Genomic DNA, 22,482 nt, shown 5'->3' on the forward strand with positions numbered 1-22,482 from the left:
ATAGGAAAGTTACTTTTCCATGAGGCGTGAATCACTCCACTTTTATTTTTTTTTCTAAAAACGCCCTTCAGCATTAAAAATGTATTAAAAACCTAATTTTTATTAAGAGTATAATAGGAATTACACACAATTTTTCCAAGAAATTGAATGGTCAACCAAACATAATCACTCTGGAAATCTGTCATTTTTCCAGGTTTAACCAAACATGCCAAAAGTACATTTTCGGGCATTCTCTTTCTAGAAATTTTTTTTTTCAGAAATCATATTTGTAGAAGAAAAAATGTTTTCCACGAACCAAACAAGCCCTAAGAGTGATGGAAATTTATGGCTTCTTCTGGTCCCTAAAACTTCTCTTTCTGCTTGGTTCCCATAGCAGGGCTTTTCGACATGGGCAGATCATAGTGCTAGGTAACATGATCCAATATTAGATCCAAGTACAATGCAAATCAGAGTTTGTGTTAAGTGATCGGTTGAATAATCAATAAACCTATCCTCTTCCATCAAGATGGAGCCAGCCACAAAGAACAAGTCAGAAGTCAGTAAATCTTGGTATCAACTAAGGCTTAGCCAAACATTTTAGTACTCTATCCTCTAGGAGGTATTAGACTGAAGACTTCATGGTACATTCACAGGAACTTTGTAGGGAGTTTCTTTCTTTCTTAACACAAGATTGAATTAGCACTGAATTTTGAGCAATAGGCCAAAGTTCCCCAAAAGATTGAACCATACAGAAACCATTTTATGGACCTCTACTTCTATAGCCCCTACGCAGTTTTTAAATATTTTACACACTGATTCTCATAACTGTATTTATCCAAATATAATATAATAAAGATCCAGTTTTCCCCAAAAAAATAAAAAAATAAAAAAGTAAGCACTCTTAACCATAGTATATCACAGGGGGCACCACGCAATCATGCAATTAGAGGGAAAAGGGAAGCTTAAGATGTGGAGGCAAAGCAAAGGGCCACAGCCAAGGGGGACGAGTATTTTAGACTTCTAGGGCTCGTTTGGTTCGCGGAAAGCATTTTCCTTCCTAGGAATATGATTCCTGGGAAACAAATTCCTAGGAAGAGAATGCCTAGGAAAGTATTTTTGGCATGTTTGGTTGACCATGGAAAAGTGACAAATTTCCAAGGTGTTTATGTTTGGTTGGCCATCCACTTTCCTAGGAAAGTTATATATAATTCCTATTATGCCCTTAATAAAAATTAGGTTTTTAATGCCTCTTTAATGCTTCTTTAATGCTGAAGGGACTTTTTGGGAAAAAGTAAAAATGGAGTGATTCCCGCCTCATGGAAAAGTAACTTTCCCATGTTTCTCATGGGAAAGACTTTCCCATGAAATGTGGGAATCACATTCCCATGGGAATATAACTTTTCCTTCTCTCTCCTTTGAAAACTCCAACCAAACAAGAGGCATCTCATTACTTTCCCGTTGACCACACTTTCCCCCCTTCTTTTCTCGCGAACCAATCGAGCCCCTAATGACATATACTGGGATCCTCTATTGGTTATTGAGCTAATGGGGCCTGGTGGACCAACCCAAAGAGGTTGCCACAAGTCACAACTAGCAGAAATTCATCTTAAGGGCATATACTGGGATACTGTATTGGGATACTTCTAAGGGCAGAAATTCACAACTGCAGTGGGTTTTGGAATATGTCTCAAGCCACAATCAATCATCATCTAATCATATTTCCTTGAATCATGGACATTTTTGTTTTCTTCTCATTTTGATCATCTACTAAGAAGCATACACTTGAGAGAAAAATTGATAAGGACTAGTAGCTGACACAGAATGTGTAGCAAGTTATAATTTTGACTTTAGATCTTCTGAACAGTCATTTAAACAATCAGCCCAGCCTTTTTCCTTCCAAATGATGTCAGAAACAGACCCCAGGGCCAAATTAGTTAGGAAGTATTCATACCACTCCCAATGCTTATGTTGGGGCCATCTCTCTTTAGAGAAGGTTCAAGAAGACAAATGGGAGTTCAACCTACAGGCCGAAGATGCAGCACAACCCTAGCAACTCTGTGGAACAAAAATACAATTCAAGCTGTAGAAAAGAGTTGCTACGAAGACGTGGGGCGACAATGAGTCTAGCAACAAGATTGGCAGAGCTTTTCTAGCTTCATGGAAGGCAATGGAGCTTGATGCATGGATGGCCAATGTGGACTAGAGAGTTGGTCATTGGGACATGTCATGTTGCAGTATGGTGTGGTTGGCCAGCCTGCCGAACATGACTCGACAAGCCGCCATACAACCAGCAAGTTTAGGTGCAAATATAACATCTCATACCTCTACCATGAGATTAGATATGACAAAGAATATGACATTGTGAAAATATTGTAATAAGTGTGGCCTCAAACAACCCACAAGTTTATCAATGTTACTAGTGCTGCAGAACTAAGAGAGAATGAACAACCACATAACTAGATGCCCGTAATATTTATTGACAACATCTTGCTTAACAAATATTAGAATGCAAAGATCTACAACGGTGTTAGATCATACCTTAAATTGTTCCGAGTCTTAATCTAAATGTAGATGAACTAAGATCAGCACCAACCTTTTGGACAAAGATGACGCCAGATCAACTGCTGCTAACTATAGCAGTTGAACATTAAAAACTGAAGCACTCTTGCTTCCAGAGTCATTTTTTGCATGATCAAAACTCCGCTTTGCTGGACATGTCTTCACCCTCTGAGCTATACTCATTACCACGTGAAATAATATTCATGAAAGTCTTCTTAGCCTGGCCAACAACATGAGAAGTTTTCCTTGCAGCACCGGCTACCACAGGTTGCAGAGAAATGTTGGGCAAGTTTGCTCGTTCCTGTATCATTGCTGATGTAAACATCAGCATAAAATCACTTTAGCTCAACATAAAGAAAACAGGTTTTAGCATCTGAATGAGAAAATCTAAGTGACAACATACACATGGTCTGCTGCCGAGCTGAGGCACCAATCTGCCGGATTCCAGCTTCTGCAGCCTGCATAGCCTGTGCTGATTTGCTAACACCATCAGCTATTTCTTGGCTGTGTTGTAGAGATAACACTTGTATAAGAGTCACTCTTTGAAGCCAGATCTAAAATACACTAATTTGCAAATCAGTTCAGTGATCAATGGAAAAAATGTGACTGAACTACTTCCATTTCATTAAGAACAAGAAATTGATGAATGATAACAAACCATATTACACTACTGCTGATTTTACGATTTTAACCTTCAACTACTTGACCTGATAAGCTCATAAACCTACACTAAGAAGCAGATTTATTACTAATCTAAGTTGTGCATTTCTCTGAAGTGGGCAGCAACATAAAGAAGGATTAGTCAGATGAAGAAAAATCAAACTCAGTAGCTAAACTCTAATATATATGAGTGTTTTAATTCAGTGATCTCAACTCAAACTGCAGGATTTTAGTTCTCTCGTGTACAGGTACAACCATCAAATTGGAGGGTTGCAAAGCTGACTCCTCTCTGTCTGGAAGGGCAGTCATTATTTGAATTTGTAACTTTTAATTCATCTTCATCACTCTCATGAGGACACCCTTGGCGGTGATCTCCACATAATTTTGTGGGATGATATAGCCCATCAAAATAAAAAACGGGGCTTCAGCAGGAGTCAGTTAAGGTTAATAGATTAGGTTTTCTTCTTCAAGGCATATTCTGTTTGTTCACTGACTTCATACCTGAGAGTGGCTTGGCAGAACAGAGTGGATTCTGTTTGTATATTAATTGACGCCAAACACTTGGCTTACATTATCAAATATGAGAAATCATATCCTATGCAGCATCACAATATGGCCGCCGGTCAGGAAGATTTAGTGTTTGATGCAGCAATGCGGGGGGATCCAAGTAAAATATCTTGCAAGAGGAAAAAAATGTTACTGTAGACTCCCAGGCTCAGATTGGTGCTCATTGCGGCAGTCTCCAGTTTTATTCAGACAGTGCATTGATGACATACATGTTCAGTTAGATGGAGATTATTTCACCATCTCATGGTCGTGTGCCCTTTGGGGTAGGAATCATACAATGCGACATGGCTGGCAATCAACCACCAGACCAAAAAAACAAAGCAGAAATATTGTGCTGATCCACACAATAATGGCAAAACTACTGAATTTATGGTGAACATTGAGGTTTTAGGAGATGCAGGTTGTGAAATCACTCACTTGAAGGCTATAAAAAGCTGAGATAAATGCAGTCTTTAATCCTAAGAGATGAAATAATTTAATTAAGTTGATACAAGAGTAACTGTTATAACCCTTACAAAGACGGGTTATTCATGGGCAGTCTTGTGTAACGCCATTTTGCAAGTCCCCTAAGTGAGTAAAATATCCATGTACTAGGAAGCTTGACTAATGAGTAGGGGAGATTGTAATTTGCTGAAATCTCAGTATAAGAAACTTCAAGAGAAGATATAGAACTCAAGAAGGCATGAAGAGTAACACGAGAAACCATCATTTGGGTCTTGGAGAAGAACCTCAATTTTATTTTCTTTTATTTTTTTTTACCAATGAACACATTTTGGGTGATGTCTAGCTTTACAAAGGGGAGCCAAGTCTTGTCAACTACCCATCTTTTCCAAGAGTTTGCATAGAGATCTATGTGGAAGCCTGTAACTTTTCATTCACTTTTTAAACAGATACACTCAACCACTGTATTCCACCCATCACTTTTCTTGCATTAATTGTAGGCAGTGAGATACATAAGGGATACGATGGACTTGAAAAAAAAGAAGACACTGAATCTCTTCTGTCCACTTATTCTCTTTCTGTAGATGCATTCACAAGTCAAAATTTCTTGCTATCTAGGTAATAAGCTGATTTCTACTTGTAAAAGAATTAACTGATGTGATTGTGGCATACTAGTATCCTATGATGCGGCAGCATCATAGCTTAGGAAGTTAGTCAAGGAGCTGGAACGTGCATACTATCCCCTTTGCATTTTCTTTGTTAGGTTTGAGGTTCCCACTCCCCGTAGACATATTTTTGCAATAGGAACATAACCACTGGCGGAGATAGAGAGGTGAGAAGCGGAAGTTGCCCCCCTTGAAAATTTGGTAACACCAGCTCCTACTAGCTTGGGCTTCATCTACTCCATCCAAAACTTAACTAATCCCTGCTAGCATGGAAATGATTTACTCCATTCATTCTGAGTGGGCCCGTCACAGAACAAGCCTGAGCCTCACACTATAATCAAGGCCCGATGCCTCCTTTTACCAAGGATTCCTTCTCTATCTGCTTCTAATTTCCTAAACCACTGATAGTAATCCTGAACAGGTAACTTAAGAATCCAATGATATGAGATATTCATGGAGATCACTATGTTTTTTGGGCATTCGCAGAAGTGGAACCAAATGCCCTGCAAGCAATATATTAGCAAAAGTAATATATGTGTTTTTTCAATTCTCTTTCTTGTTCTTTCATTTGAAGATTTTTCTCATGTCATTCTTTTCAAAAGCTTTTTTTTTCAATTTTCATTTGTTCATTCTCTTTCTTATTCTTTCATTTGAAGATGTTTCTCATGTCATTCTTTTCAAAAGCTTTTTTTTAAAATTTTCATTTGTTCACTCATCATCTATGTAATCTCAGATGCTTTTATGTTTCTACCCAAAAACCTTTGCAATATTTTCTAGCCAAACTGATTAATTTTGATTGCTTGATGCTTCCTAGAAAATCATTTCTTAAATCTTAAAAAAAAACATTTCTTATAAGCTATTTAAAAATCAAAATTTCATATAAGATATCTAGATTTCTAAAGACACATTGGTGGTTATTACTAAATTTCCTTCTTCTTCATGTAATGTTCATCATGTTGGAGCCTAAAAGAAAAACGAAGCTTTAGATTAAATTTATCCTGAGCTCGATACAATTATTAAGCCACAAACAGTTACAGAATTTTAAGATTCCATATTCCTCAAATATCATAATATATTAATCAAGCCACCCCACCCCACCCCCACCTCTGTGCAAGTGAATTCTTGGCTCCACCACTTTACACAACTGCAGCAGGTAGAAACCCACCTTCCCACGATAAATATAAGAAAAAAGATGATATAAATATCCATCAGCACAAATATGACTAATTTCCATGATATATTTAACAGTATACCAATAGATTAACGCCAGAGGGAAAGGAGCATTCAACATTGATAAAGACACAACTCCCATAAATTATGAGATTAACTCATGGTACTCTACAACTAAAATAGTATAACACATATTTCCTGAATTATTCTTCCCCTTTTTTTTGATAAGAGTGGATAATTCTTCCTTTATTGTCAGGAGAAAATAAAATGGGTCAGCATACACAAATAGTTATAAATTCCTACATGGCAACAAAGAACCAGTGCTTCCTTACGTCTTAGTAGGAGGATTTTGTCTACCTATGGCACCATAATAACCACTTTAGAAGCTCTCAGGAAACTTGCTGCCACAGTCACTTACTAAGTGCTCCCTATTCAAAATTGCTTTGATAGATCCATTTCCCTGCAACTCTACCCGCCTCCAAATCCACTCATACTTCAGGTGAGTAAGCCTTTGGTCTTAAGATAAATTGCTCTTCTAACGACAATCATATCAATAAATCCAGTTCAATGCCTCAATTTAAAGCACTTTACCAGCAGACCAGATTTCTTTAAATTATACTTGCTTCCAGAACACTTCTAGGCTTCTAGCTACTCCTTCATACACTTTGGTAACAACTTCTCATTTTTATGATTAACACAGACACTATAAAAGAAGATGCATAATTCTAGAAATGATAGACTGAGGGCAGATCATTATGATAAATTCCAAGCGTTATATTCGAATTTGTTTGTGATAATATAATTTAAGTGGAGTAAAATTCTGTAAGGTATACAGTTTCCTTATGATACAGATCATTACTCTCCCCATCTTGTTGCATGATGACAGGGATGCAGCAAGCAATGAAAAACTTCTTTGTTCTTTCTCTAAAGAATCAAAGGACAGTTTAACTCATCAAAGATTATCAGAATACAGAAAATATGGAGGATGCATTTAGTGGAAAAAATTATGAGAATGTTAAATTGAAGAAATCCACGTTTCCTTTTAGTAATATATATTTGGCATGTGCAATTAAATTCTTTTCTTTTATCTTTCCTTTTTCTCTTTTGTGTGTGAGTGTAGCTATAGTTGCATACCTCAAATCACTCAATTCCAAAGTAAGATCACTGATCTCCATGCCTGAGAGTCTGATTGCAGCCATGGTACTAGGAATCTCCTCTCGAGCAGTATCTGCCAACCTTGCAAGAGATGTTGCAGCTCTCTTCATTGCCTACATAAGGAAAAGGGATATATATAACTGGGATGGAACATGTCATTGAAGAATGTAAGAACAATGTTAGTTGTTCAAGATATCAATTCTATAGTTAAAACTTGAACCTGTCCATGCTTTTTATAGTTGTTAAACTTGGAAAGTAAGTATGAGTTTGAACAGTGTAAACTCATGTTAAATTACCAGAATTTTGGAGCCTAAAACCTATTGGTAGTACGCATATTAGGCTATTGTGCAAATTAATAGATTTATTGCACAGTTGAATATTTTTCAATACCTCTCCTCAACTAGACAGAATTTAAGCACAGATTTCTCTTAGTGAACCATCTTCAAGATAATTTCAGAGAACTATAAAACGATATCAGTAATATTTTTGCAACCTTCACCTTCAGATTGAAATGTAACTATCCTTTGCGCAAAGGTATTACTTCTGGCATTTTGCTGGACTAGCCAAAAACTAAGAACCTGTTTTATGTTAGAAAGGCTGGTCTATCCTTCATTTTGATGAGGCATATCATGTTATACATGAATATGACGATTGGACCCAATAACCACTAATAGAAAAGCAAGATTTCTAGTTTGCGATGCTATGACAGCTCAATGATATAATCTATAGTTAGATCTACTTGAAGGAAAACTAGCCAAAAAATAGCAACCTGTTCTCTGTTAGAAAGACTGGTCTATCCTTCATATTGACAAGGCATATCATGTTATACATGAAAATGATGATTTGACCACCCAACGACCACTAATAGAAAAACAAGATTTCTAGTTTGCCATTCTATGAAGGCTCAATGATCTAATCTAAAGTAGACCCAGTTACAGGAAATAAGAATGCGAGGAAGGCATCGAAATAGTGACTACAAGCTATGAAGAAAAGATAGCTTAGGTGTTAAGGCTGAAGGCTAAGCTAGGAAAATTCTTAAGAGCAAACTACCACAAATAAGTGCTCATGCACATGACAATGCGCCAGTTTGCTGACAAGCAGAAGTGATGGCAACATAGTCCAAGTTACAAAATATGTTCATGAGCAAGCTAAGTTGATGACAAGCAGAAGTGCTCAGGCACATGGAAAACAAAATTGACACACAAGGAAGGCATATGCTGCAAGCTCTAGTTGGGTCATTATACCTCAAAGTATAGCAGGGGTACAAGTGTAAGAAGGTGAAGCATGATAAAGCCAACGCCTGATCAACCTCAGTTAAAATGTGTATCAAACATTAACTTCAAGATTGGGCCAGGTGGTTTTCTATTTAAATGAGCTTGATTGATTCTCTTTTCTAGCTAAGTGAAATAGGAGCCTATTCAAGCATCTAAGTTCAACTGAAACCCTCCAACTGATCCATTCTTGAACTCGAGCTCCAATAAAGCTCGGTTCAAGCCTGAACTGAGACACAGTTTAAACTATAAACAAATAATTGTCTGGAAAACAGTGAGAGCCAATTAAAGGCCCTACATCAAAATCATGAAGATCATAAACTTTAGCAAGACAGGATAGAACAACAAAGAGAATACTAAATAAGCCAGATATATGAACTTCCACTCAAACTTAAGGTAGCTCTAACAAGAAGTATCGAAAGTCTAGAAGCTAAAAAACAAAAAGTGGAAACAGGAAGATGAGATACAAGAAGTGGAAAGAGCACATGAAGGATCAGAGTTGCCCTCTTCAAAATGTTAAATTGTAATTATAGTAAGCATCTAGAATTTTAAATATCACCACTAGCTCAAAAATTGTGTACAAGAACACATTAAAGATCATCGGCTCAAAAACAGTGAGTTGCCTGTAACTGAATTTGTTGAGTACAACTTAATCTTCTACTGTTCTATTATACATACTATTTGCTTAGTTGACATGAATACACCAATTCACAACTGGAATCTACTTAAATCTTTTGATGTATCTATTACTCTGACATTTCCTCGACAAAGCAGGATTCCAAGTCTGGGATATGAAACAAGTGACTTGAACATTATGAAGTGAAACTTCTATATTGACCATATTTTGGATCTAAAAGCACCAACATACTAATTTACACAAACTAACATTCTCAATCTTAAGTAATACAATAATTGATATTAGTCATATGCTATGTACAAAACTATAGCTTCATTTAACTGAAGTTGAATAAGCAAGAATCAGCACAAAATCTACAAAGCTTTACCAGGACTAATGATACTATGTAAAATTGTAAATATCATATGCATGCCCCTAATCTCCTCACAAGCATTTAAAGTCCAATGTACAAGATTACATAGAAGAATAAAACCAAAAACTTACAAATAGTGTTGGAATAGTTGCAATCACTAAGCTGGTAAATGCGATAGAAGTCTGCATCAAAAATTGAGCCAATTGGAATATCAGTTCAAATCAATCAGAAAAGAACATGAAAAGACAATTAAAAACCTAAAAGTTTAAGTGCTATTCCCATTGAGTTTTAAGCTCGTAGCCTATTTATGCAAGATAGTCAGGCACCACTAAAATGGTGATGTTGTTTGAACCTTACTCATCTAAAATACAATATGACATTGCACATGATATATGGGAATACAATAACATAGAAATATTGAAGTAATGCTACCAACACCTGCTTCACCACCATATGCTGCCGTTAAGGCATCTTCTTTGTTCCAATGCTTGTCCAAGACAAACTAGTATTCCAATGACAAGCACGGATACCTGGGTGGAGAACAGAGGGTTGGCAGCATTATCCATAGTAGGCCATTGTAAGAACACAAGGGTTCTCCATCTACCGCTGTCAACAAAAGTGAGAGCAGAAGCAATCTTCCCTTTTGATCTCAACTATGAACTTGGAATTATATTTTTCATGCCATCACAATTATGAACAACATATGAAGAGATTCTAAACAAACCACCGTCAACAATGATGTAAGCAAAAGGAGCCTGTCACCCTATTTGAACTAAAGATATAATATTTATTACTTCCTTTATCATCGAAACATAGTTCAGGATGCCCCCATATGCCTGTATTAATATTGAGGAGAACAGAAGGGCCCTGCTTTTTGATCATATGCTGGGATTTGATATCTCACTTATGACAAATACATGGAATTTAGTACATATCAACATCCTCCTAGCTACTTTGCCGTTCATAGAAAAACAAATTGCCAATCTTCTTCCCCAAAAAGCATTTGACAAGACAAGAAACATGCTTCCATTCCGGCCACACCTTTTTTTCATGACCAAGAGAACTAACATAAGCGGGATATAGTATAGTAAATGATATACTTGAATACAGATATAGGTGAAAATTTTTGCTTAACACACCAGTAATAAATTCCTATATCCTAGGCAGCTACAAGTACATTAATCTCAGTGTTGCATGGACATGGCTACAAGAATCAGAATCATATTTGTATCCTAGTGTCTAACTTGGCAATGAGAAAATAAAAGAAGATATCCGAATACATAGAATAAAATATAGTTTTAACTAAAATATATATTTATACCTTTAAATGTTGTTTGTTTAACATTAAAAGAAAAATTTTAAAAAGATATTGTTTGTTAAGGTCTTTGCATACTTGTTTCTCATCCAAACTTTCCAATTAATATGGATGTAAGAAAAATAACAATTTGTGGAGTTATTTCAATCCTTACATTCTATATCAATCTCAAAAAAAGAACAAATACTCTCTTCTAATGCCAAAATGGATGATCAAACTTGTTGTTCAAAGAATCCAACTCTCCACCAATCTTTGTAAGCTACAACTGAGACTCATAATATGGACAGATATCATACATCAATATTAGGAGCCGGATGCGAGTGTCTCAGTAAGATAGATTAATCTTGGTCACAGCAGGAAACTTACTAAAAATAGGTGAATTCCATATCAGCCATGAGATGTAAATCTTACTATGAAGGTCCCCATGGCTTTTTAGTTGAGACAATTCATGAATTGAACAAAATTTTGCAAGAGAAAAATTACTACTGAACTAAAACTTCTTATTCAGTTACATCATGCCAATGCAGGAAAATTTGAAAGGAATCATGTACATAATTATAAAATTTACACAATAAATGGTCAAAAATACTGGTTCTTCATGTCTATCTTAGTTAAACCATGCTATGACAAAAATCAGAAAATGGGGCATGGGGGAGCACAAATATTCTACTTACAAATTAGACCCTTGATACCCATTTTGCCATTAGATTTAATAAAAGAGAATTTAATTAAAAACACCAAATTTCCAACTTAACAAACTGGAAAAGGAAGTTAAAAGGACATAATAAAACATAATATTAAATTTATGGTATTCTGAAATCCTAATTTTCCCAGCAGACAGTAACATAAAGGAAAAAAAAAAAGAAAAAGATCCGTGATGCAAGTGGAACACAATAAGACTGTAAGAACTCGCTATGATTGAATCAGATGAAAGAAAAATAGGAAATATGGCTGATATAAACTTGTACACGTTCAGATAAAACAAAACTCCCGTGTTGACTGCATTTTTATTTAAAAAAAAAAAGTTAAAAGTTTTAACACAATTAAGCTATCTGTGCATCTAATTTCTCCAAAACACATTATCTTAAAAAAAAGAAACGATTGCAGATAAGAGCAGAGAATATGAAATCCATATCCTAGTAACATGGAGAAATATAGATGAAAACTAAGTCTGCAATTATTGCATCAAAAGATGATATTTTGCAGCAGCAAGCATAACAACAGAAAAAGGAAATGATTCATACAGTACCAATTCTTAAACTTAAAAAAACGGGAATAATTTTTTTGGGAAGAATCCATCAAAGCACGTAGCAACAAATTAAAAGGCACTAACCAGAAAGAAAACAAAATAATTAAAATGGAAAAAAAATTATACCGTCGAAGCGATGAACGCCAAGAGAAAGAACGCCTGATCCCCCAGGCTCATTCGATACATACTCAGACACAACGGAAGCTTAGGGCTTCCGACCGCCACGCTCAGCCCGGCCCCTCCCGCTCCGTCGCGGCCTGCCGCCTCCCCCTCCACCACCCTCGCATCGGCCTCCCGCACCTCCTCCGCCGTCTCACGGATCGACGGCGCGGCATCCTCGATGCGCCTCGCGGAGCAGCGCAATAGCGCGTGGCGAGAAGGGAGGGCGCGACGGATCGGAGCTAGGGTTGGGAAGCCTTCGGGCAGGGGGGAGATGGGGATAAGAGCTTTAGGGATTCGACGAATCGAGGAGAGGTTGGGCGAGGAGGAGGAGGAGGAGAAGGAGAGAAGGAGGGGTTCGGCGGAGGAGCCGAGAGTACAAGGGCGGAGAAGCATACTGCCAGGAGCTTTGTAGTTTGCGTTGGGAGCGTGGCAGAAAGAGAGGAAGCAAGCTACTCCTGCGATTTTTTCCCCCTTTTTTTCCTTTTTTTTTCACTTTTCATAAAATATTTAAATTCTTCTCTCTTTAATTGTTGTTAAAAGATTGCCGAAGCATTGAGTAGTTGACTCATTTGCACGTGCAAGGTCCTGGAAAAATTAAAATTAGGTTACTGATTTGGTTGAAACTTTACATTCATATAATTTATTTGATATTTTGGTTTGTTTCTAGCAAGATTGATTGATTTGTAACTCTGGTCAGCTATAATATATTCAATAATTAGTAGAAGATACTTATGTTGCATGAACCAAGCTATATAATTTAATATTTAAGTTCACAAAATTTTGGATGGTATATTGTACCATGCATGCCTTTATAGTCATCCTCCATTAGATCAGTCTGACTAGGAGTAATGATAATTATAGCAGCTGGTATTTTTCATTGTTGTGAAAAAAATGATGCACTCAATTCAACTCAACTAAGCCTTAATTTCTAACTCACGATTGCCTATGTTACATGAGCTTCTAGTAAGGCTGTCAAATAATGACTCGACTCATCAATCTGATCCATGTTCGACTTACCATAAATAGGTTTAGATTCAAGCTAAATAGGTTTGGATGATAAATAGGTCGATTCAGGCTAAATAGTCTTGTTATTCCTTTGTTTCAGCTTGGGTTTTAGGTGTCACAATTACTTGATCTTAATTTATAATATGGTTCCTCTTTATAAGAGCTCATGATTTGGAATCTAAAACCCCAATGTCTTTCTTTAACCCACCATAAGTCTTGGCCTCTCAATTAAGTTAGAAGAGATGGACCTACTTTGAAGAGGCTAACACGAGTTTTGGATCGAAAAAATTGGATGAGTCTACTTTTTGTTCATATAAGGGTCATAAACGTTCATTTGTGAAGATTACAATATGATATAATTAGATAAAGCTAGTGGAAACGAATGATCTTTGTTCTCCTTTAATAGTGCTCTTCCTTGGATGATGGTGTTGATCAGTGGACTCTCACCTCCACGTTAGTAACTTTCTGCCCCTTTGAAGTGCATAGTTCTCTATCTTTAGAGTGCTAATTCGAATATATGTTTATTGATGAACTTTGGTAAAAGTACACCTCAAATATATAACTAAGCTTTTTAAGATTGACAAGTAGCAATGATGAAAGTTGGAACCAACTTAAATGAAGGTCAGAGTGAAAAGAGTTAGATTTTAAATCTAACAATAGGGATCCGGCACTAGAAGCAATCCGATAACATATAGCTTGTCGTTGAAGAATACCTGCCAACAGAAGAATTTGATGGAAAAAACTCATAATCAGAACAATCTAATAGCATAAAAGCCACTCCAAATCCAATTAGTTCTAGTCTAACCTACTTAAATTGATGGCGACTATTTAACCATCTAAAGTATTTTGACAGCAAGACAATGTCATCCAAAGAAGTAGCATTCAACTCTGACCAGAACTAGAAAGCTGAAAAATCTCAAGCCACCCAACTCGAACCAATCAAACAACAAACTAGATACTACCCAAAAAAAATCCAATGGTAGATTCTTGTTTTCAGAATGATTTTTGTTCTAGAATCGCCCTTAAGGCAAGATTACTTGTTTTAATAACTTTGGGACTTATTTCAGGTTTTAGTTAAGCACTAAGGGCACTTGCTCATCCTTAATATAAGAGGCCTTAGAACCTGTAAAAACCCTCTTATATCCTCAGATTGTCATATCAGAAGTTAGCAAAAGTTTCTCTTGTATACATTAATTGGTGGTTGCTCTTAGAAGAAAAAAATTTCTACAGTGTGGATTCTCCACAGTTTTGATAGATTTATAACACCTTGGCATATTTTGGGGATCAGAGGTGGTGAGCTTTGTGGATTCCGATAGGCCAGCATCACCTTTAGTATTGTGCAGTCAATTTTGGGTGATGGTGAGGACCTTCAGTAGCAAGTAAGGCTATTGGTTGTCCATATCTAGTCTTTAGTTAGTTAGTTAGTTAGTTATCTTTACGTCTCCGGTTTTCTAAAATTCAATTACTTCATTTATTCTAGAGTTAGCTTAGTTTCTCCTTAACCAGTCTAAGTTTTTTTCTTTATCACTTTGGAGCTTGTTTTAAAACTCCAAACCTACATCAAGCAATCTTGTAGAGTCCTTAAGCTAGGAACAAATATAATAAATTAATGTGGAGTCTGTATTTCAAGAATTTGTAAATAATATAAGTTTTATTCTATTTATAGAAATCCATAAAGGTTAATCCATCCATCAATGTGTAAAAACACATCTTAACCAGAAGTTGTGATCATTGAGTATTAGATCGATTGGTATTGCCTCTTACATCTTAGACAAGAGGTTTGGGTTCATTTCCAAGAGGTGCTCGCACTCATTTCATTTCCCATTTGAAATGTCTTGGTGCCCAATTAGCCTAAATTATTGCCTAGGTGGGGTTGGTTGGACTTAGGGACCAAGTGGCTCTAGGCTTTCTGTATATCAAAGTAAATATAAAAAAAAAAGATAAAAGAAAACTAAAAGTCATGCACATGATAATTTGATGAAATTTAGTACCACATAAACATGTTAAAATATAGCACAACCAATATGAGAATTTATATCCAATTATCCTGATCATCATTTGTCTGAAATTAATATGGATCGGTAGCCTACTACCTAACACTAATAATTTCCCTTAGAAAAAATGTCTGACTGTAGTAAAAAGGATATATGGATGCTTGCAAGAAAAAAGAGAAAGTATTAATCAATGATTAAATTATAATTTTTAATATCATATGATATTTAAATTACAATATTTTATAATATAATAAATTTATATCTCTAATTTACCATACTAATGGTCATCATTTAATGATCATGGGCATCCATGAACATGTTGGTCATGAATGCCAACTAAAATGCAACTAGCTTGTCCGCCCTCTTGTCCACTTCCTTGATAGGTAAGTAATTTTGAGATACTTGCGGAACTTTTAGTGCAAACAATGCAAATCTCCAAGTGCAAGCAATGCAAATATCCATTATTAAGTAGGTTGCCTCAAATAGTTAATTTTGAGATACTTGTTGACTTTTTGTAATGCAAGTGATGCACATCTCAAGATGCCTAGTGTATTCCTTAAGCAAGTTATCTAGAACTACCAAAAGTACAAGAAATACATGAGAAAACACAAATAAGAAGACTGAAAAAAATGCTTTGGGAAAAATTATGAAGAAGAAGAAATCGAGAAGAGCCATCGACAACCCAAAAAGCCAAAACACGCAAACGCGTAACCTAAAAACCTACCTGTAGAAAAGGTTAGAAAGACCTAAAGAACAACCCAAACCCAAAATATAACAATCTATGAAACATCGAAAAGTTACGAGAACTATTAGGTTATATAGCCAAGAGACCATCCACTTAAGGTAATGATCCATGGGTCGCTCTAGCTTGACAATTGAAAAAGAATGCCTATCCTCATTTGTCAATTCTGCATGAGTCTAGGAGCCTCTCTAAAGAATGAGGCTATTAAATGTTTTTTTTCTAGTATAACTAATGAATCTATAGTTCTCATTTAATCATAATTGACTATTAAAAGTTTTAGCTAAGTTTAATGAATTTGCATGTATGAGCTACTTCTTGATGCTTCATTTTATGCAATGATCTTAAAAAAATAAAGAAAAACATTGTTGGCAAACACTGATGCAAGTAGAGCAATGTTGATCCCTTTTTTTTTAGAGAATAACTTTTTAGTTTCTACCAAATACTAATCATTTTATAAAATTATGGAATAAAAATTACCTATGTTAAGCACTTAAAATAACACCTCCCATGGTTTGAACAAGGACGCTCTTCCTAAAATAAAAGAGGTGCACCCATTAAATCAAAGCCTATTTACTAGAAAGATACTACCTATATATTATGAACTAGGACTTATTGCAGTGGTCATGCTCATCTCCCTAGCAACTGGAGGTTGTAGGTTTAAATATAGAATGTCACACCCCCAAATACTAGGACCTAAGTAATGCCTCCCTCACTTTATCAATTTTATTTTTTTTTAATGCATAATGTTGCAAAGTATTTTTTGGGCTTGACTTGTTATATTAAAGGTTCTTCGAAACTAAGCCAACTCAAGTTGAGCTTAGTAATGAACCTTGAAGTTCTGTTAATTTTCTAGTATCACAAGCTGGCAATGGCTGCTAATCAACTTATCAAGCTGAACATGGATTCGAGCCAGAGATTGTTTAGCTTGGTTCATCACATGTAAGCCAAATCAAAGTGCAAGGCCCAAGCTTAGCTCGTTTTTTGAGTGACTTCAAGCTCAACTTGTTAACCAACAAAACTATAGGGATCTAGAATCTCACTCAAAAAAATTAGTCAGACTAAATACACACTAACACAGGCTTGCAAAACAGTATGAAATGAACTTATTAAAAGCTTGAGCAATCCATAAACATTTAGGGGTGCATACTTTAAGCCACATCAAATGTTGGACTTCCATGCCTAGTTTGTTCAAACGTTGGTCTTGAGGTGAAAACATTACTTTTGGAACTTATTTCAGTTAATTACCCTTCTTAGTAAGTTGGGCCCAAAATGCTCGAATTGGCACCTTATGTACGTTTCCCTTTTTCGTTTTAGATGTTTAGTTATTTGGTAGCCTTGTCAAGCCATCTTAAAAGATGTAAGGTTACGTGCAAGAATATCTTGGTTTAAGCCGGCAGCTATGCTGCACTATTCATGTCATTTAAAGCTTTTAGAGTCAGAGGCGTACATGCATGAAGCTGGTTGTACCATCAATGTGTTCTAACTCCTTGGTTAATGATAAACCTCACTAGCCGGGAGAGAAAGAGGGGTGACGGCAATGTCGGTGATCAAATTTTTATTTTTTTTTATATAATAGTTGCTTACACTATTTTAGCATAAATATGGTTAATAGAATCAAAAAAATAGTGTTGAATTATTAGAAGAGTTTTTTTTTTTTTTTCCGGCAAGAGCGATTCAATCAGCAGCAGCTTTATTTATCTCTTAAAATACTGACTAAACCTTTTTACCGTACAATTGTACCATCGATTTGTCATTGCAGTCGCTCTCCGTCGCTGCTATATAATCCAACGGTTCAGATCCGAGCCTCGTTAAAAGCGTGGTATTTTCGATATTTTTAATAAGTTCAGTCGTGTTTTCATAACTAGACGTTCCATCGGTCCTATCGCCCAAAGTTATGTAGTCCGGAAAGAGAGAGAGAGAGAGAGAGAGAGCGAGAGTCGTCCGACAAAGGGGGAGAGCCGGCATCAGCCGTGGCACGACTCTCGCGGCGGCGGCGGCGGCATGCTGAAGGGGTGCGCGGCGGTAGGGCCGATCCAGGTCCGCGAGGCGGCGGCGGCGGCGGTCCAATGCCGGTGGCTCGGCGCTGCCGGCGGGGGGCGGAGGCGGTTGGCGGCGGCATCGTTGCGATGCTCCCGGGCGGAGACGGCGGCGGTGACGGGCCTATCTGCTGCGGCGGCGGAGGGCGGCGGGAGGGGGCTGGCGGAGAGTCTTCGGCTGGGGAGGCTGGTGGAGGACGGCCTGTCATACAAGGAGAGCTTCATCGTGAGGTGCTACGAGGTGGGGATCAACAAGACCGCCACCGTCGAGACTATTGCCAATCTCCTCCAGGTTCTCTTAAAAATCCCTCCTTTAATTCGATTTCTCCTTCTTTTTGGATCTTTGGACATTTCCATTCTTTCTTCCTTTCAGGTGTTTCTGAACGCAATTCGAATGGTTTCTGAATATATTTTGTTTGGATATTGTTTCGTTTCTCTTATATTCCTTCAGTCTTAGATTTATTTTGTTGTTAAATTTGTGAAAGCGAGTTTTGATTGTGGAATTTTCATATTCAGAGTATTTGTCCCAATTGTTTGGTAAAACAATGGAAGTTGCAAACAGCAACGGATTGTGTTTATTGACAAGATTTCTTTTTTTCTTGCGCCGACACACACCCCCCCCCCCCCCCCCCCCCCCCCCCCCCCCCCCCCCCCCACCAAACAATGTTTATGGATTGGAAAGTTCATCTGTTAATCAAATGAGCCTCTTTGTGAGTTCGATTATTTCGATAGCTCGAGTTTATCTATTGACTCTTGGGTTTATAAACATTTGTGTCCTTTACATTAATAACATCCATTTGCCTTTGCTAATTTGGCAGTTTCTTTTTGTTTTCTCTTTCACTAATATCTTTATTTATTTCTTTGTTACTTTTTACAAACTGACTTATCCTATCGAAAATACTGTCCAAGATCAAACTACTCATTGCTTGTTTATAAAAAAAATAAGATTTAACATATAGGTTACTGGTGGTGCTTCCTAATCATCTCCGTTCACACTTGTTTTGCTGGTGCCATGGTGTAGGAAGTTGGGTGCAACCATGCACAGAGTCTTGGGTTTTCTACTGATGGGTTTGCCACCACCCTCACCATGAGGAAACTTCACCTCATATGGGTGACTTCTCGCATGCACATTGAAATATACAAGTATCCTGCTTGGTGAGTGCACAAATTTGTGGAGTACTCATCTTCTAATTTCCAAGCATTCAATGGTATTTTTCACGGTGCAGGGGTGATGTTGTTGAGATTGAAACATGGTGCCAAGGGGAAGGAAGAATTGGCACCAGGCGTGATTGGATTATCAAGGATTTGGCTACTGGTGAAGTTATTGGCAGAGCCACCAGGTTTTTTCTTAGCTTTATTTACTATTTACTCTTCATTTCCTTGTCACCAACAAAAATTAAAATACCGGATGCTGTATATTTAGTTATGATTGTTTACGTAGTATGCTCTCTTTCCACCTATTAACAACAGGGAGTTTCATTCATGTTACTCGTAAAATGTGTTAGGGATGAGTCTTCTCTACTGATCAAATATTTTAGAATCATTATTCATTTCATGAGATAAGTTGAGACCTTAAAACAGTTGATTAGCACTGTTAAGGACATGGCAGGGTTAAATTATTGTTTCTATTTAATTTTCGAAGAGTCTTCATTTAACATCAATACCAAGGTGGTTAAAAGTTCTGTTTGTGCTGGAAACAAGGACTTTTTCAGAAGGAGGTTGCCTCAATTTCTTGGAAAGAAAAAGTGGAAAGGGGGTTAATCTGAGAGAGCACCTATGAATTGAAAAGAATCAGTTCAATAGACCATGACAAAATTCAGAACCTTGAAATGGAATATGCAGTGAAATATTAAGATTGACAAGAAGGTTGATAGATACGGCCTTGTCTGGACATAATCGGGAAAAAAGTGGTGTTTGAGCTGCTGTAGATATTTATTGATATCTGTACATATCTAATATCCCTGAAATGTTATCGATTCTTCTTTTTAAATTTCATTGTTATGGAGTTTTTTCTCCGCAAGAGATTTGCCTGCTCAGTTTTGGTTCTCTGTAAATCTGTACAGCAAGTGGGTAATGATGAACCAAGATACTAGGAAGCTTCAGCGAGTAAGTGATGAAGTGAGGGAAGAATATCTTGTCTTCTGCCCGAGAACTCCTAGGTATGCTGCTATATGATGTTTGGCTTTCTTCTTCTTTATTTAATTAATGTAACATTTGTTTCGGTATACAAGGAAATGCAATAATCCATTTTAATTGCTCCAAAATATTACCCTTTTAAATTAAATTAGAGTAACAAAAGAAGATGATAATTGTAGGAGAGAACTAGTTTATGGCTGCATCTTACCTAGTTATCCTCAGATTTTTTCATTTGAGGTGCTCTAGAACTATGCTTGAATGTTAATTAAATTGCTTTCTTTCATTAGCTATATTGTCTTTGTGAACCTTGTGATACTTGTAGGAAAAATAATTTTATGGTAGTTTACTATTGTTTACTTCAGATCATGCCATTTTCATTGTGAGTACAAAGACTACTGGATAGCTTCATCTGAGTCCTATTGTTATTTGCATTTGCTTCTTTTCATCTCTGAAAACAACACGACAAATGATGCATGGTAATAGAACATATGACTGTCTAGTGTGCCAATGCAGATTAGCATTTCCAGAGGAGGATAATGGCAGCTTGAAGAAAATTCCTAAACTTGAAGAGCCTGCAGAACATTCACGACTAGAACTTGTTGTAAGTTATTTGCCTAATTTAAGCTTTAACTTCCTCTATGCTTAGATAGCTTAATGGATTTTCCATAAAACTTCCCTTAAACATTGTTCCTTTTGGAAATCTACAGCCCAGGAGAGCTGATTTGGACATGAACCAACATGTAAACAATGTCACTTATATTGGATGGGTCCTTGAAGTAAGTAGAATTACAAAATATCTATTGTGTTTGGTAATTTATTGCTATCAATAAGTTTAAGACTCAGATAATTCATATGTTTCCAAGTATTGGTTTGATATGTGACCTTTGTCTTGGTTCTTTTGCCCACTTACTTTCAGTTCATCTGCAATTCTTTAGCTAATGAATTTATTTTATATAACAGAGCATGCCTCAAGAAATTATCGACACCCATGAACTCCAGACAATCACCCTGGATTACAGGAGAGAATGCCAGCATAATGACATGGTTGATTCTCTCACTAGTCTGGAATTGGTAGATGATTATAGCACTAATGGGTCTGCTACCGGAAAGCAACACAAGAAAGACCACCATCACTTTTTGCATTTCTTGAGATTGTCCAGCACTGGACTTGAAATAAATCGGGGTCGCACTGAGTGGAGGAAGCTAGTTCGATGAGATTTTGTGTTAGAGGGTAGTTCTTTGTTCTCCCTCTCCTGTCTCTGCTCTTTAGAATGCATGTATTATGCTGTGATTTCACTGTTATTTTCTTCTATTTGCCGATCATGTAATGTTACTTGTAAGCGCTCAGATTTTGCAGCAATTTGCATGGTCAATTGGATGGTGAGCTATTTTTATGTGAGAGACATATATACAACTTTCATTTGCTTAACCTGATAGTGTGATTTATGTCTGCTAATTAAGTGGTGTCACAATGAGTTTCTTGAGAGGTAGGATTTAGGAGCACTTTCAAGTCTCAAATCAGTACCTAAATAAGCTTCAGCATGCTATCATTGTGCAGAACAATGCTTTTCTATTTCCTCCATCTTCTTCTTCTTCTTCTTCTTCTTCTTCTTCTTCTTTTAAGAAAAGAAAGATTTGCTATTCTCTTCACAGTGCTTGAAATTTTGATGAGCTTCTGCAATGCTCGAAAGACCTATCTAACTGATACATAAAAGGCTAAATATGCAATGTGGTGCTTTCCTACAGATTTTGTTCTATTTGTTTTATGACATTTCACTCTTTGGTTTCATTGGAATTGTATATCATATTTTAACTTTTGACGAACAAAATTTGAGCATCCATAGGAGTCATGATTATGTGCAAGTATTGCTTAGGACAGTTTATGTTCACAATTCTGCAAGAGAAACTTTTCTATTCAATTATGTACATAACTGGTCTTTCTACAAACAGCCGTTATCGATTTACAATTTTCACTTTTGTTCTTTTCTATGTTCATACATATGTGCTAGCTGGGATGCACCAACTACTAAATTTCAGTAGCGGTGACGGATTTTGTGTCATGATCTTTTGGATTGGAAAACTTTTTGGAGCCTTTACCATGTTAGGTTTGTTTCATAATTTAGTTTCTCTTCAGACCTTGAAGTCTGGTTTGCTGCATTTCATCTAATGCAGCATTATCAGTTTGCCCTAGTAAGCTAATAGTGGCCTGCAGATGATGATGATAATGTGGATTGCTGTCCTCGCTGGTTCCTGATCCATCAGATGGGCATCCAATTGTAGGGGTCCAAACTAAGCTGAGCTGGGCAGAGTATCAAGCTGCTTGAGCCCGAAAAGCAGGGTGTAGATTGCTTAAGCTCAGCTCATATAAGCTTGCTTTGCCAATTCCT

The 22,482-nt window shown here is 36.8% G+C and overlaps 2 protein-coding genes across 2 annotated transcripts; one reads left to right on the forward strand and one right to left on the reverse strand.

Annotated features, from left to right (window-relative positions):
* Positions 1-2,321: 2,321 nt before the first annotated feature.
* On the reverse strand, positions 2,322-12,668 carry LOC103716140. The gene is made up of 5 exons (XM_008804019.4): positions 12,147-12,668; positions 9,588-9,638; positions 7,176-7,309; positions 2,942-3,042; positions 2,322-2,850 (listed from the first exon to the last, which is right to left on the reverse strand). The coding sequence occupies exons 1-5, from the start codon at positions 12,573-12,575 to the stop codon at positions 2,672-2,674; spliced, it is 894 nt and encodes a 297-aa protein (XP_008802241.1). The 5' UTR covers positions 12,576-12,668; the 3' UTR covers positions 2,322-2,671.
* A 5,160-nt stretch (positions 12,669-17,828) lies between these two features.
* On the forward strand, positions 17,829-21,555 carry LOC103716139 (oleoyl-acyl carrier protein thioesterase, chloroplastic-like). Its single transcript, XM_008804018.4, has 7 exons — positions 17,829-18,251; positions 18,981-19,114; positions 19,186-19,299; positions 20,023-20,118; positions 20,609-20,696; positions 20,803-20,871; positions 21,056-21,555. The coding sequence occupies exons 1-7, from the start codon at positions 17,925-17,927 to the stop codon at positions 21,308-21,310; spliced, it is 1,083 nt and encodes a 360-aa protein (XP_008802240.1). The 5' UTR covers positions 17,829-17,924; the 3' UTR covers positions 21,311-21,555.
* Positions 21,556-22,482: the final 927 nt, after the last annotated feature.

Source organism: Phoenix dactylifera, chromosome 9 (genome assembly GCF_009389715.1).
Source record: "Phoenix dactylifera cultivar Barhee BC4 chromosome 9, palm_55x_up_171113_PBpolish2nd_filt_p, whole genome shotgun sequence".
Taxonomy (NCBI): Eukaryota; Viridiplantae; Streptophyta; class Magnoliopsida; order Arecales; family Arecaceae; genus Phoenix; species Phoenix dactylifera.

Bases quoted from the DNA above. Each gene is read 5' to 3' on its own strand.
- LOC103716140 (XM_008804019.4), bottom strand. From the start codon at position 12,575: ATGCTTCTCCGCCCTTGTACTCTCGGCTCCTCCGCCGAACCCCTCCTT. The intron at 9,639-12,146 runs GTATAATTTTTT...TTTTTGATGCAG, and splicing joins TGGCGTTCATCGCTTCGACG to ACTTCTATCGCATTTACCAG. The intron at 3,043-7,175 runs GTATGCAACTAT...TCTACAACACAG, and splicing joins TTGGAATTGAGTGATTTGAG to CCAAGAAATAGCTGATGGTG.
- LOC103716139 (XM_008804018.4), top strand. From the start codon at position 17,925: ATGCTGAAGGGGTGCGCGGCGGTAGGGCCGATCCAGGTCCGCGAGGCG. The intron at 20,119-20,608 runs GTATGCTGCTAT...GTGCCAATGCAG, and splicing joins TTCTGCCCGAGAACTCCTAG to ATTAGCATTTCCAGAGGAGG. The intron at 20,872-21,055 runs GTAAGTAGAATT...TTTATATAACAG, and splicing joins ATATTGGATGGGTCCTTGAA to AGCATGCCTCAAGAAATTAT.